At 41.3% G+C, this 15,486-nt stretch overlaps 1 protein-coding gene across 2 annotated transcripts in view; it reads right to left on the bottom strand.

The window, feature by feature from the left end:
- Positions 1-15,486, bottom strand: part of ugp2b (UDP-glucose pyrophosphorylase 2b) — a 34,794-nt gene that overhangs the window by 2,083 nt on the left and 17,225 nt on the right. For both annotated transcript variants that reach the window (XM_026191018.2, XM_026191017.2), the window contains exons 4-8: positions 14,065-14,250; positions 9,570-9,703; positions 5,461-5,758; positions 4,678-4,875; positions 11-253 (exon numbers count right to left, since the gene is read on the bottom strand). In XM_026191018.2, coding sequence (XP_026046803.2) covers positions 11-253; positions 4,678-4,875; positions 5,461-5,758; positions 9,570-9,703; positions 14,065-14,250 — 1,059 coding nt within the window. The remainder of the gene's footprint in view (positions 1-10; positions 254-4,677; positions 4,876-5,460; positions 5,759-9,569; positions 9,704-14,064; positions 14,251-15,486) is intronic.

Raw genomic sequence — 15,486 nt, forward strand, 5'->3', positions numbered from 1 at the left:
GTGTGATTACCTTGGTGAAGGAGCTGCCCAGTTTGACGTGCGGCGTTGTCGGGAACTCTCTCTTCGGGCTCATGTTGAGCGAGCCGGCATCCAGGCTGTACAGGTTGGACATGACCAGAAGTAGGTCCGACGTAGTCTTGACCGGCAGGAAGCGGCTGCGGGGAACGTTTATTCCCAGGGCGTTGTCGAAGCATTTGATGGCCGCACCCACCGCAGTCTCCAGCTGGATGACGTTCTGCCCGCCGTCGAGCGTCTGATGAACAGGAGAGGGGAGAGGACACGTTAGCTGTTTTTCTTTTCCTGCTTATTTCCAACAATGTGAAGAAAAATGAGATGTAGCACAGCGCTAACACCCCGTTAAAGTCCGAATCACGTTGTTCCCTACCCAACGTGTTTTTTTTAATAAAAACAAAAGTGCACGTTTGTGCCCCTAACAGTACAGTCTTTACTATAAAACTACATTTAAATTATGCAGCAACTCCCAACAGAGAAGCTTCTTCACCCAAATTAAATAAACAAGAGTCGAACTGTGATTTAAGCCAATGGCGGTTCAGATGTCAGTGGTGACATCTCCTTCCATTACTTATTTTATTATTTTTCCATTACTAAACACTCCACCTGTACAACTAATAATATTACCCTGCAGATCATCTGTACTTTGCGCTGTTGTGGTTTAGAGGCACTTAAGATAAAATGAATGTCCACTAATTAGGATTAAACACACAGTTCTGCAGTGTGCAGGCCTCTAACTGAAACTGAACCCTCAAACTGAGTGGTTTTAGTGCTGTACTCTTATCTAGATGGGACCTACACTTATGTAAAACCACACAGCACCTGCAAAGTTATGTCCAGTTTGCATAACACTTGCAATCCTGCACATGAGGAGTGGAAAATTTCATCTGTACCTATCGGGCCAAGACAGCAATAATCAGGGAGGAGGCTGCGGTTCAGCTGTGAATTTATTACACTGGCTGCAGTTTTGGACGGCCTGAGGCGATACTTCCCCCCATCAGGGGGGCCAGAGGCCCGCAGTGCCAGTGAGTGAGCAGGACCGAAATAACACAAAGTCACAGCAAGTTACATTTGTTTGCTGTGCTGCTTTAAATCAGGATTGCTCTCAACAAGGACTCTGCAGGGCATTAAAGAACAAAGATATGTGGGAAATAAGTCACATTTAGACAAATTAGGTACAAGATTAAATTCACTGATTAAGCATTTACTCAAACATTTGCTTCATCAGTCAAGTGTTCCTTTTTTCTTCTGACTTACCATGACCTGTGCAAACCTCACTGAACGAGGGAGGAACCCGTTATTGTGTTAGTGTTGTCAAAAGAGGGCAAATATAAGCTACAAATCCAATCATCTAAGCATCTAAGAAGGGCCAGACACATCTCTGAGGTCCTCTCAGGCCTTTGCTGCGTCTTTCCCATTTCTCAAGAACAGGATTTTCAGATACTGTTCGTCTGCTGCCATCTACTCTTTTGTCTTCCACTTGTTCAGTTCCTCCACATTTAAAGACACTACAGTTTTTGGCAAATAGCTCTTGAGGAATCACCTTTTATTGCAAACATACTACCATTTTGTGCCTGTCAAACAGTTTGGCAATTTTTGTAAATTCAACTTAACAAAGATGTGCTTTTACGACAGGCTGCTAGTAACAAAAGGGCTAAAGATAGAATTTAAAATTGGTTTACTGCTAAGTTGCCTGTTGTGCATAGATGATACTGCTTCATCTCTTGAGTTAGGTGCTTGAATGATTCATATTTCAGTGTTAAGTAAGTTAACAAACAAAAACATCCATCTATAAATGGTCCGGCGCAAGGACAGGACTGAAAGTGAGTGAAAAAGCTTCTGCTCACAGAAGTTTTGAAAGACCTTTAGAAACCCTGAAGAACTATTGCTTCAGACCACTTTAAAAAACAACAACAACAACAACAACAAAAACCATCACACCACAGTGTAATGTAAAAAAAGGAAAGAAGACTTTTTCTTAGTACTGTATGTTTTGTTAGCCAGGAGGTTTCTTGGGATCACATTTGTCTGAAGTTGACCAATAACCTAAACTGACTTTGTCACCCCTGGTTTTTTTTTTATGCCTGCCTGGCTCTCTTCAAAGACCTGGTAAGGGTGTAAGAGTTATTTTTGGGGGTTGAAGTTACAGTTAAGTTATAATTATGCTAACAATATTGAGAATGCATTTATGCTGGTCAAGGCCATCGGGAATGTATAAGCGTCTTCCCAGGAGATGCCAAATGACTCTTCTGCAGCCTCCTCTCATCAACACATGAGCCTAACATGAAGTGCTTTTTTAAAATTATTAATTTTGATCTTTTGACAGTTTTTTAAGGTTGATTCTCCATTAACAGCTTTACATGTGGCACCTGATTAATAACCTGGATTATTTTTTTTAAATTATTTTTATATATATATATATATATATATATATATATATATATATATATAGATATATATAGATATATATAGATATATATATATATCAGCAACTTCAAAAAATTAGAAAAACAAAAACAGTTTACTATAAATTATGTCTAGCAGCCAAACTGCAGTACTTTGACTGCCCACCAGGGGGCTGCAGCCCACACAGGAAGTTGCTCAAAGAGAGGAACTTGTACCGGAAAAAAAAGGACATATCCAAATTAGGATAGGTGGATGCTGGATGCCTTTCCAAGTCCAGAGCAATACATGTGTGTAAGAGGAGGAAGCGCAGAACATTCTGTGGGGATTATATCTTTTTAATATCATGTTTATTCTCTTATATCCTTTTTATTAAGCTTTGAGTAGTTGATTAAAACATTTATTCAATCTATTACACATATTGCAAATGTCTGTCTGGTAAGAGGTTTTAAGCTTTAGTTGGCGAGGTGAGAGTTGAGAGAGTGCACTGAGGTCGAGACACCCACAGTTTGCCCACACACACACACACACACACACACACACACACACACACACACACACACACACACATATTTTGCTTGTAACTGCATTTTGTGCCTGCATAAGTGACAGTTTTTGTAGGATGCGTTTCTGATGTTCCAAAGATAAGCGAGAGTAAGAAGACCAACAGGAAGCACCTGGCGTGGAGCTGTGGTTACTGTAACTTATGCATGTTATGTATCTGCTTTGACGCATGAGGGGGCGTTATACCCTGACACATGCTGAGGATTGTGATGATGCATTTCCTCCACACATGTGTTTAATAAAATCATTGTTTTGACGCACTTGGACCAGCAGTCGTTTGTCTCTCACCTCAATCACGAATCGGGACAGTTCACATCACATGCAGCTGAAACTTTAGTCCAAGCACAGCAGATGAGCTGGATTGTTTTGTGTGGAAAATTGTCATGTGACATGTGGGAATGAAGCTGTGCAGGATGGCAGAAACATGAAGCGGAGATGAGAGAAGCTTTAAAATATGGGTGTCCTCAGCAAGCGTTTTGTTAGATATGATTTATTCATGAGTGATGGTCTGTGTGGGGGAAGAGCAGATCTGTCCCTGCTCCACTTTACATGGTTAAACCGGACAGATGATGATATTCTGGGAGGTTGGCTGGTCACTGAAACGAAACAGTTTCTTCTGCACACTCAGCCGCCCTCGTGTGAACCCTCTTTGAAATTTCCAGAGGGCTTGAACGAGAAGATTTATGACTCATTTCTCTTTGATGCCCTTTGCAATTTATTTAAAGTGAAGCATGGAGGAGAAACAGGCTAAGCAGAGTTCAGTTAGTTAGTTAGTTTTCCTTTAACTACACTTGTCAGTGTACTGTGAGCCACAAATAAATCACAGTTTGGACTCTTTGGAAACAGTGAAATGTGCAACGTTAACATGAAATCAGTGGGCTCTTCTCATTTCTCCCAGTTTTAACTTACATCTTCTCCTGCATTTCATCCCGAAATCAATCGCAGCGTAGCTTTTAAAGGATATAACAATTTCTAAAACGCATGTGGTGACAAGAGCAGGCTTGCTGGAAGAGCGATGACATTATAGCAGTGTACAGAATGAAAGGAATCAAGGATGACAAACAGAAGTTCACTTATCATCTGCACCATTCAAAGAACCGCTAACAGTTCCTGGTTAAACGAATACCTTAATTTGATAATAAAGAACTGTTTTTGTTCCCAGTGTTCTCTAAAAACATTTATGTTTTTTTGTTATGGAGCAAACGGATTCTAAAAATCTTCCAAGGAGAGAAAAATCAATCTAAAATGCAGCAAAGCTTTTAAAGTGCCACCTGAGGTATGAGTCCCAGTTGTGTCGCAGCTGCTGCTGGTGGGTGAATTATTACCTCTGAATGAGGACCAAATCCTTTGCTAACTATCCTCAACTCATCTCAATCGACAGAGAATATTAAAGCAAGAAAAATGCTTTCATTTTCTGTCATCTGCACACTGTTGCGGTGGCAGAAGCTCATATTAAAGACAGTTTTGAACAATGAGGTCAATGCAGGGTTTGTGAAAGTATCTGCGGGATATTAAACATGCGAAATATGTCACTGTATCATAGAAATGTGGGCGAATGCCATACAGAATGGCATGCAGGTTACAAAGATTATTACAGAGATTATTCATTTTTAACTTTTACTTTCACTGAATGTTGAATTACTCCACGCTGCACGTGCAGTAAGCCATGTGCCTTATGTTTGGCTCCTCTTCACTCACCTTAGGGTTGACTATGATCTCCATGTCCATTGCATTCTGCTCCTGCAGCCTCTTGATAGCAGGTAGAGAGATCCACAGGTTGTTGGTGTTGAAGATTTTGAACTTTGAAACTGATTTGAATTCGTCCACGTGCGCTTTGGGCACCTGGGCGATCTCCAACAGGCGCAGCTTCCCTTCATACTGGATCAGCGTGCCTCCCTGGAAATCACAAGCAGCATTTTTACAGAACACTCGCTGACCTGAGAGATTAAGCCAAAGTCTGGGAAATTAAAAGTGGTTTGTTAGGTTTGCAAAAAATAATGGTTACACTGAAATGCCAGCCAATAACCACCTGCAGGAAATGCAAACCTCCAAAGTGTAACCCAGTAACAGTGAAAGTTCACAAGGTTATAATAACTACAACTAATTCAGACACATATATTGATCTTAATAATACAAAGATTACATAGATTTAACCACAGAAAAATTAAAGGTTCTGTTCACTTAAATTAAAAAAAACAAACAAACAAAAAAAACTGTGCTACTTTGATGAAGCTGTTCGAGTTTGGGGCAATTCTTTATCAGTGAAAAGTAAAGGGTACAAATTCCATTCACATTCATTGTATTGAGACATTAGTAGAAACATTAGAGACAGAAATGATGTCAAGGCTTATTGCAAACAGAGGAAAGTAAGAAACCACAAAAACGTCTTTACTTTGGTTACATTACCACAAAAATAGTTTGTCCTTGTTAATGCAACGGGGATAAATCAGAATCTCACATCCACAATAACCTTCATCATACCTTCACGTCAGCGCGGGTCTTATCCGTCACCTCCATGACGAACTCGCAGCGTTTGCCGTTAGGCTGGCTGACCAGGTGGTGCAGGATGTGGAGGTCGACGGTGGCTCCCAGATTGTCGATGTTGGACACGAAGATGTACTCTTTGCCCTGCTCAATCAGCTGATCCAACAGGCCCGAGTTGTAGAAGCTGGCGTAAATGTCGCCGTGACCGGGAGGGTACCAACCCTCTGCGTTTTGCCCGGTCATTCTCAAGTTTGTGGACACGGGAAGGAGAGACTCTTTGTTGATGCGAGGGTACCTTGATGAAGAAAAAGAGTTCACGATAAGATCGGGGGTTATTTAACGACCCGTTCCGGCTCAGTTTTTTTTATCGTCCTTCATTTTTTTCCAGTCCCATCCAGTGGGCTGGATTGGAGTCTTTGACAGGCCAATTATGGCCCCCAGCCCTCATGTTTTAGACCAAACTGTGTACAAATATCAAATAATAAGGAGTACAAGATTCAGAAGGATGTACAAGACACAATACAATGACCCCGAGGTAAGACCGTCAATGTAGATATCGCTAACATCTCGACATGTACATGTGAAATGACCTAAACTGTGGTGCATGCTATGGCGCCATGTATGTGCTACTGGCTTCATGTAATGTTGTTAAAACCTTCAAATCAACTTCCAGTTAACAGCTATCATTTTGACACACTGGAGCAGATCCAGCACATATTGCACACATGCAGGGAGTAGGAAGAGGAGCCTGTAGGGATGGATCTAAAAATAGAAGTATTCTTGGAAGTGTTTCAACGAAATGTCCTTCAACAGGAGAAAAATCAGAAAAGGTTGACTATATGAAGCACATCCTTCTCTTCTGTTTATGTGGTTAAAGTCTATCTCCTTATGCAACTTATAATATGTATGGAAGGAAGAAAACAAGCTTGTTGACTCATTTATCTGTGGAGCTGCAGAGCTGTGAATCTCAGACTTAAGCAGACAAACACCACAAAGACAAAACAAAAAGTGTGAAATCATTTTTGCTCCACATTTGACGTAAATCCTCGGAAACTCTGCACCAAGCCAGCATGCCAAGTGCTATCTAAATTTCTCCTTTTCATATCACTGCCCAGACTTCAAACTGCTCCCTCGACAAGCAAACTTTTTAGCTTTTTCCAAGAAGAAGGCAGCGAAGGCAACACGCCAAAGAGTCCAAGCCATGATGGCAGTGTGCATTAAAGTGATCAAAGGGCTTGTTCGAAGGATCTGAGTCAGGTTTAGTTAACAAACCTCAAGGTGAGGAGCCCGGTGAGCATGAGCCGCCTGTGTTTTTAGCACTTTGAGGAAGTTTATGAGAGCAGAGCTGGTCAGGTGAGACGAGCTGCAGGGTTGGGGTACCACGGCCCTTTTAAAGGAAGATTAATTATATCTGACTGTTCTGGGAAGATGTTTATGATAAGACTTTCTGATGAAAGTTCACACACTTCAAAGGTTTCATGTCATCTTAAAACCAAATCTGGGAACATTTGATTACTTCCACAAAAAATGTTCCTTCTTTCTTGGACATGTGCTGCCTCAGAGGGAAGCGTCTTTCAGGGTACAAAGACATGGACAAGGAAAGAAGTCACTTCATGTATTCAACCATCTCATTGGGCAGTTTGTCCTTTCTGACTTCTCTCCTGAGGGATACGCTGAACGTTTATGGGTTTAACACCCGGAATAAATTTGTTATGTGGCTAAAGAGAAAAAAAATGTGAAACCTAACCTGCATTTTTACATCAGCTTGACGACTCCTCTGGTTTCTGGTGCTCAGGCACGATTAAACCAGACATTCAAGAGGTACTCACGCTGTCTAGGAAAACTACATCTAACAAATCCAATGTTTACATGACAGCTGATTTTGTCTTCCTGAAGACACTGAAGAAGGAATGATCATGGAAAGAAAAACCTAGAGCTTTGTTCAAAGGGACACCCAGTTATTATTTTAAGGCTTAATAGGAGCTTTAGTAAAAGTAAAGAAAACCATGGACCAACACACACAGTTAAAATCCCTACTGCTTTGGGGAAGTGGACAGATTTCTTTTTTAAGAATTCAGTTTCACTTCAAAGTAAGTGGATTAGATGCCCTATATGGATAAAATAGCTACGCATGCCATGAATCTCGTGAAACGTGGTTTCTGTGCTGATGTTAATGTCAGAGGAGATCTGGAACTCAGTTATTCATTCAGCTGTGACTTTCACATGTGTGCCATAACTTTACGTGGTCTGCCGCTGAGTTGCTGCTGTTCCTAAACGTGCCCACTTTGCAGTAATGCCACTTACAGCACTAACAGTTGATTGTGAAATATCTACGAGGGAAGAAATTTCACAACTGACTTGTAGCAACAAATGCATCCTGTTACAGCACCACGCTCTGATTCGATGAATTCTTTAGAACAACCGATATTTCTGAAGACGGCCTGCATGGCTAGGTGCTTGAACTTATACAGATAGTGCAATGCAACTGCAAGAAAACAGAATTCAAACTGTTTATCACTCTTACCAATTTGAGTTTTATTAAACATGAGACAACCTTATTTAGCCTGAAAGTGAAACTCTTGAGGTAAAGAATCTCTTTTTCTGGCTGACACAGGCACCATTAACCTGGCAACGCAACTCCCAGACAAAAGCCGTACACTCTGGGAGAACAGAAACTCCACACTAAAGGGCCCTACCCTGTTCTGTACCCTGCACCTTCTTGTTGCAGGGCAACAGTGCTAACCATTGATCTAAAATGTGATTTAAAATGTAAAAATGTAAAAAAAGAAAAAAGAAAAAAGAAAGCTAATTTGTTACTAGTATCCAAGCTAGTGAGCAACTAGTGCATGGTGAATGTAGGGACGTTAGTATGCACAGCACATTTCTGAGAATGCATTTTACAAAGCTTTAACACAAGTGGCAGAACAGGCTAGCTGTACGTCTCAAGGTATGTATTTAGAGCAAACCTGATTTTCCAGCTCTGTGCATGACATGGATTCAGTTAAATACTGTATAACAGGGGTGTCGAACTCCAGGCCTCGAGGGCCGGTGTCCTGTGCGTTTTAGATATCACTCTGGGTCAACACACCTGAATCAAATCACTAGTTCATTACCAGGCTTCTGGAGAACTTCAAGACATGTTGAGGAGGTCATTTAGCCATTTAAATCAGCTGTGTTGGATCAAGGACACATCTAAAACCTGCAGGACACCGGCCCTCGAGGCCTGGAGTTCGACACCTGTGCTGTATAAGAAGAGGAACTGGGATAGAGGTCAGCTGCAAACCAGTTCTTATAGGAAGCAGTTACTATATGCGGGCTAACGCACCTTCAGTGAAACCTTGTACCCTAGATGAGGTTTATCAGTTGCATGTGTAGAACAGTATCAGCTGGGCCATCAGCTGACTCCATGCTCGAGTCTAAAGCTTTATTTAAGTGACTATAAGAAGTTCTGGGTTTGTTGGGTATATAAAGCAAACAGTTTTTTCCCTTCATTAAGTGTAACACCAGATAACGCGACTCTGAAGCTGAATTTAAATCTCTTTTTATGAATTACTGTCACGCCCTAGGTCACAGACTTTCCTTTGTTCTCCTGTTGATTGACATTTAAACCATTCAACCACTTTTTCCTCTGCTGACATTAAATCCTCCAGCTTCCGTCCCAAAGTGCTTTGTAGTGTAACTCCTTGAGGTACACAAAACATACAAGCTTTAAATAATTCAAGCGAAATGGTAAAAAGCAAGTTCCACTCCCTGACAAACTGGAGACACCAGGGCGTTAAATATTAAAAGCCTTTTCCATACATTGCATGACACCTCCTGTCTGTTCTTGACAGTCTGAGCTCAGAAGCCGGAGCGTCACTCAGGAGTTCGTTTTAGGGGAAAATGAGTTCATTCAGGAGATTTAATACTGCTAACTTCTTAAAACAAATTGAGATTTCTGTGTATTTGTCTTACACAATTCAATATTCCTTTAATATTTGACAGAAAAATGGACTCTTATTCCCTTTGGCACTGGTTCATATACAGCATATCTAACTGTGTGAGGGAGTGTTTGCTGGGCTCACTGTTACTCAATAGGACATTGTTTTACGATTGTGCTCCCTCACCTGCTTTGGTTAAAGGTGTGTATCTTGACCCGGTGGTGTGTGTACTTCTGCAGGATTTTCTTTGTGTCTTCATCTGTGTTAAAAGAGTTCATGAGGACCAGAGGTACGTCTGTGTTGTAAGTCTTGTTCAGGTGCTGTAGGGTGAAAAAACAAAGTATATAAATGCATTTATCCATATTTATCCAATAAAGAAAAAAGAGAAGTAGGCAGTAGACGGTCATCAAGTGTTTCTTAACAGTGTAAGGGCTCAACAGTGTTATAATCAGAGATGATGCTAACTCTCAAGGACCAACTCACATAGTAAAGATGCCTTTTAATTCAGGAAAATTGGTGGAAATGAACAAATATTTTTTGGATTCACCAAAACCGGCTGACTGGAGAGCTAATAATGGGTCTGAAGGAGGACTTTTGTGAAGGCAATGAAACACTCAAAGCATCTTTGCAGAAATTGATGGTCAGGTTGGGCAGTTTACCTCATCAACAACCAAACAACTTTGTGCTCTTGTGCAAGTAATGTGACCTGATCTGACACAGATAACGTTTTAAAAAGGAAACAACATAGACAAATAAATGAAAATCTCTATGCCACACTTCCGCATTCCATCCATTTATGTAAAGTATCCATCAAAACAAACCGGGAGCCAAATTTGGCGAGTCTGCCTTGTAGTGAGTGACACTGTTAGACACTTCTGCCACTGCCTTTTAAAGGCACGGTGAGCGTGCACTTGCTGGTACAACCCTCTCTTAGATGCTGTAGATCAGGGGTGCCCAATCCCGGTCCTCGAGAGCTACAGTCCTGCAGCTTTTAGATGCATCCTTGTTCCCACACACCCGAATCAAATGAATGGCTTGTTATCAGGCCTTTGCCAAACATGATGGCATGCTGAAGAGGTAATCAAACCATTTGATTCAGCTGTGTTGAAGTAGGGATGCATCTAAAAGCTGCAGGATAGTAGCTCTCGAGGACTGGGATTGGGCAGCCCTGCTGTAGATGCTTCAGTAGCGACACGACAGTTAACACAGTTTTACACAAAACTTTATGATCAATCTTTGCACATGTTTGAGGTTCTGATGCATTTGCAAGTTGTCAGAACAGGGGTCACACCAAATGTGAGACAACACCTGGAAGTGGTCAAGAGGTGCATAGAGCAACAGGCTTAAAGGAAAGATCAGCCAATCTTAAAACAGCTTTTCTCTGTGTTTTTAAGTCTGGATTTGAGGAAAGCACTTTGTATTCAAATTACTTTAAATTTAACTGCATATAAAACTTTTTCGCCACTGTTTTCAAGTCTGTGTTTAAATAGCTCTTCAAGTGTCGTTGTGACATTTGGAATTTGAAAATTCAACATTGCAAAAACATTTTGAATTTTCAGATCATCATAAGACAAAAGGAAAACTGGCCCACTCGCCTTCGTTTTCAACCAATAACTCTGTACCTTGACTGTGCGATTTGAATGAATACAAAGGATGTAAATTACACCCGAGTAGAATGGGAAGCAGTTTCTTTACTGCAATAACAGAAAATTAAAATGAGTAGAGGAGGCGGAGGATGAGACGCGGGCTGTGAATGAGTGGGGCTAAGATGATGTGAGGAATCAAATTTACTGCCTGTGACAGTTACAACGAACGAGTGGGCTTTTCTAAGCTAAAGTATGAACGTCATGTTTCCATTTATTAACCAGGATGGGTGTTGGCTGGTCATGAACTTCACACAGCTTCTAACGCACACAGATGTCTTGTTTCTGAGTTGTATAGATGGGTAAACTCCCTGTGTTTAACTTTGATACACCTTTAAATGTTACAATGATACATTAAATACACCTTTAAATGATGTGCCCTTCCTACTTATCACACACAAAGTGATTTTCTTTTCAGTATTTTGTCAGTGGGATCTGTTTCTAATTAATGCATCATCTATATATTTATAAAAATCTTCAGGAAAATGAATTGAAATTGATTTAACAGCTGAGTACAACAGTATTCTCATTAAACTCATCCCAATCTTTTAATTTAACATTTTCCTTATATGCAGTGGTCTATGCAAAGGTTAAATTACATCATGGTTTTTTATCAACACTGTCTGGAACCGGATTTCTGTGAGCAAATAATAAATCTCCACTTATGTGTATTAGACACAGGCTCCATTGAATCCTCAAAGCAAAAGAGATTGTGGTTGTCCTGCACCCCTCCCCAGAGGGACAATCAACACTAGAAATATGAACCATATGAGCCTAGCGTTGTGGTACTAGCAGTGAGATTCTGTTGTTACTGTAGCAAAGAAGCTTTTCTTGACTAAGTGTAGCCACAACTTTCATGGGTTTTGTTCAGTACTTGCATGAGATGAGCACATGAGCTGGTATTTATGAAGCCCTTTTCCACTCTTAGTGAGCACTCAAACCAATTCTACTACAAGCCACGTTTACAGTCATGTAATGCTTTATTCTACACACAATAAGCACTTTTTGGATCAATCCCACTCTGATGGATGTATCAAGGGAAACTTGAGGTTCAGTGTCTTGCCAAAGGAAGCTTCGATATTTTCACTGCAGGAGCCAGAAATCAATTAGTGGATGACCCGCTCTACCTCCAGAGCTGCTGTAGATATGCTGATCGTGTGTGTATTTGTTAACAAAGCCCTAATTGTTGTGAAATTGCATTATTATAACCTTTATTTCACCAGGACGTCTTCTACAAGAGAGAACTTTACAGGTTTACCCTCTTTCACACATCTTTAACTGAACTTGCTAACTTAACAAATCTGCTCTTGAGGGAGGCACTCAGGTGAAAGCTGTAAATCTTCAGCAGCCAGGCGGCGCCTGAGTCGGAGCTTTGTCCGACCTTGTTACGTCCGCTCTCAGTGAGAGGGTACATGCTTCAGCTCTAAATTAAACATGCATGATTCAGCGGGGTGGCTGAGAGGTGCGTTCTCCTGCAGGAGGGCCTGGTTAAGGGGGTCTGTGTGTGCGTGTGTGGGGGGGGGTATCCATTTTTCCCCCTTCTCAATAGGTCGATTCAGTCAGCATGTAATCTGACCAGACTGAGCAGAAAATGGAGAGCAGTGCCTCTGACACAGAGAGCAGTGTGCTGGGAGAAGAGGAGTGTCCCTGGAGGCTGTTATGAAACACTGAAACACTCCGGTAACGTACAGCTCCCAATTAAACTCAGTTATACAACACAATGAAAGACTTTAATATTACTCACAGTAGATTCCCTTACAATGGTCACAACTAACGCAAACCTTGTTTAGAAAATAACTTTTCTTCCTACATCCCCCTGAAAGGCCGTTTGAACATGTGGTTTACTGTTTATTAAAATTACTGAACGATTAAGTGCTGCAGAAATAATGCAGGATCGGATCCAAATAATCACACCAACTCCTCTCCTCCAGCACACAGACATCTCTGTTTCCCGGCCAGTCGCCAGCACTGGCCGGCACCCTGAGATTTCACACTGAACCCCTTTCAGAAGCCCCTCAGCTCTGGTTCACAGAAGCACATGGCTGCATGAAGTCAGGCTTGTCTCTGGAGGATGATACGCATGCCGTGTAAGACTGGAAAAAGGCAGAGGTAAATCCAAACCCACCCCCATGAATCATTGGATTTTTTTGCCGTGCTCTATAGTAAAGTAAGAAACATCAAGACAACACAAACCCTCAATACACAGAGCAAATGTTTATATTACATCAGGCTACACATCACTTCCTACTCTGTCTACTCTGATGTCTGAGCCACATCATGAGTGCTGGTGTGGCTGCAGACAAGAAGGCAACACCCAGCTGTTCTCAAATCAGTGCCACACTAACAATTTCATATGAAAGAAGGAGCTCTCAGTAATTATCCACACTGATGGACTGAATCTGCAACTTTAGTAAGAAAGTTTTAAAATAACCAGTGTTGTCAAAAGTGTTCCTTCTGCCTCAACTGAACCACCATTTAATACCAAATTACATTTCTATGAATAGGTTCTTGTGCCTGAAAGTCACAACTGAGGTTTGACTTCAGGCTTTCCAGGAATACACATTGTTGCAACACTATTGTTACCGGTGTCAGGGCTGCCGTACAGCAAAATATTGCATTACTACAATGAGGGGCGGTCCTGGTAGATTTTCACTTCACAAAATAATAATTAAAATTGAACAAAATTGAACAAAAATCATCACTTTTAAATTTTACTAGCTGTTAGTGGGAATTATTATCATCTTCTTCATCTTATTTAAATGTTGATCTTTCAGTAATCTCAGCATTTTACGTGCTTCTGCACAGCAAACAAACAAATCAAATATTACACATCCACAAGGAAAATGTTAGTTAGTTCTTATTGTAAGACAACCTTAGTCTGCTATCACTTTACTGTTAAATGGTATTACATTGGCAATTAGCCTACATGCAATCCGTTTGTGAGGTAGTGTGGCTTCGTTGCTTGCTTATAAAAACACGTCTCACAAAATTTCTTTCATTCAAGGCTTTTAGAGTGGAGCTTTTAAGAGCTTTTGTACCTCTATCTGCTGCACAGTGAGGTCCAGGAAGGTGTTCTCGTTACGGACGCTGATCAGGCTCTTGGGGCCCTTACATCCCATGCTGGTACCCAGGCCTCCATTCAGCTTCACCACCACCAGTTTGTTCAAGCTGTTGGCCACATTGTCCGGCAGGCCTCGAGCGGCAATCTTATCATACGGCTGAATCTGGAGGAGAGAAAGGAGATGGCTGCGGGTCAGGAAAAAAAAAGCAAACAAACAAAAATAAAGCAAATAAATTCTTTTAATTCTGATTCTGAAAGTGCTTACAACTGCACAGCCTCTGCATCCCACTTCTCACAGATCACCTGTGACTGACCTACCTTTCTCGTTCTTTTACATTTTTCGGCTTTTGCAAGCAAACTGATAGTCTTAAGTTCTTTACAGAAGCAAAACAGGGACATTAACAGCTTTGAGCGTGGGCGGACTAATTACTAGCTGAGCAATGAAACGGGCTGACGCGATACAGAAATGTGAAAATGTCAGAAATTGTTAACTTGATCTGCAGCAAACAGACATTCTGCAACTGCTTCTCGAGCGAATGGTGCAGAAAATAGTCATTAACAAGGCTTGATACACGACACAGCAAGTTTATACATACAGTACACAGCAGTTCTGTTGATTTATTGGAGTATGGTGTGTAAATGTACATTAGAGGATCAGCAATGCAGCTCTCACATCAGCATATCTACCTAACTGCTGTCTCCCACAGATGATGATGATATAAATATATTGTGTCAGCTAGGAACACGTAAACCTGCAGTTCACCCCTTTTCCCACCATTATTTCTTCTCAACTTTAATCAAGAAGCTAAATAAGCTAAATTTTAACCATATGTCATGGTATTTTGATCCCGTCTGTGTTTAAGTCATGTTCTGTGCAGTTTTATCATGCGATTAATGCGTCAGCACTGATAAGGCCGGATGTCATCCTGCCTCCTCTTCCTGTTAAAATAACAGAGTAGCTGATCAGTGATAGTGGACAAACAGCAGACCTCATGCTGGAAACAGTCTCTCTGGTGTTTATCCCCTTTGCTCGCCACACACAGAGGATGAGGTTACAAAACACAACACACAAAAATGATGCAGCTGCTACCCGCTCTCCGTCCTTCACAGAGACGGGCATCGTAAAGGACAAATGGATGGCTGGAGGCGGTAAAATGTGTTTACTGACTTGCATTAAAGGAATGGAGATGATTATTGTGCATAACAGCGCAGACAGATGAAATCCCTGCAAGTATTGGGTATCAAAAAAGTCCAGGAGGGAAGGAAGAGAGGCTGTTGACGTGAGGTTATTTACAACGAGAGAAATGTTTTCAGCCGATTTCCCCATCCTATCCCTGTCCCCCCGGAGGGAAATGTCTCCCACACGCTGATGTTCATTTCCCTTTCTGGAGAAAACAGA

The sequence above is a fragment of the Astatotilapia calliptera genome, chromosome 13, assembly GCF_964374335.1.
Source record: "Astatotilapia calliptera chromosome 13, fAstCal68.1, whole genome shotgun sequence".
In the NCBI taxonomy this organism is placed as follows: Eukaryota; Metazoa; Chordata; class Actinopteri; order Cichliformes; family Cichlidae; genus Astatotilapia; species Astatotilapia calliptera.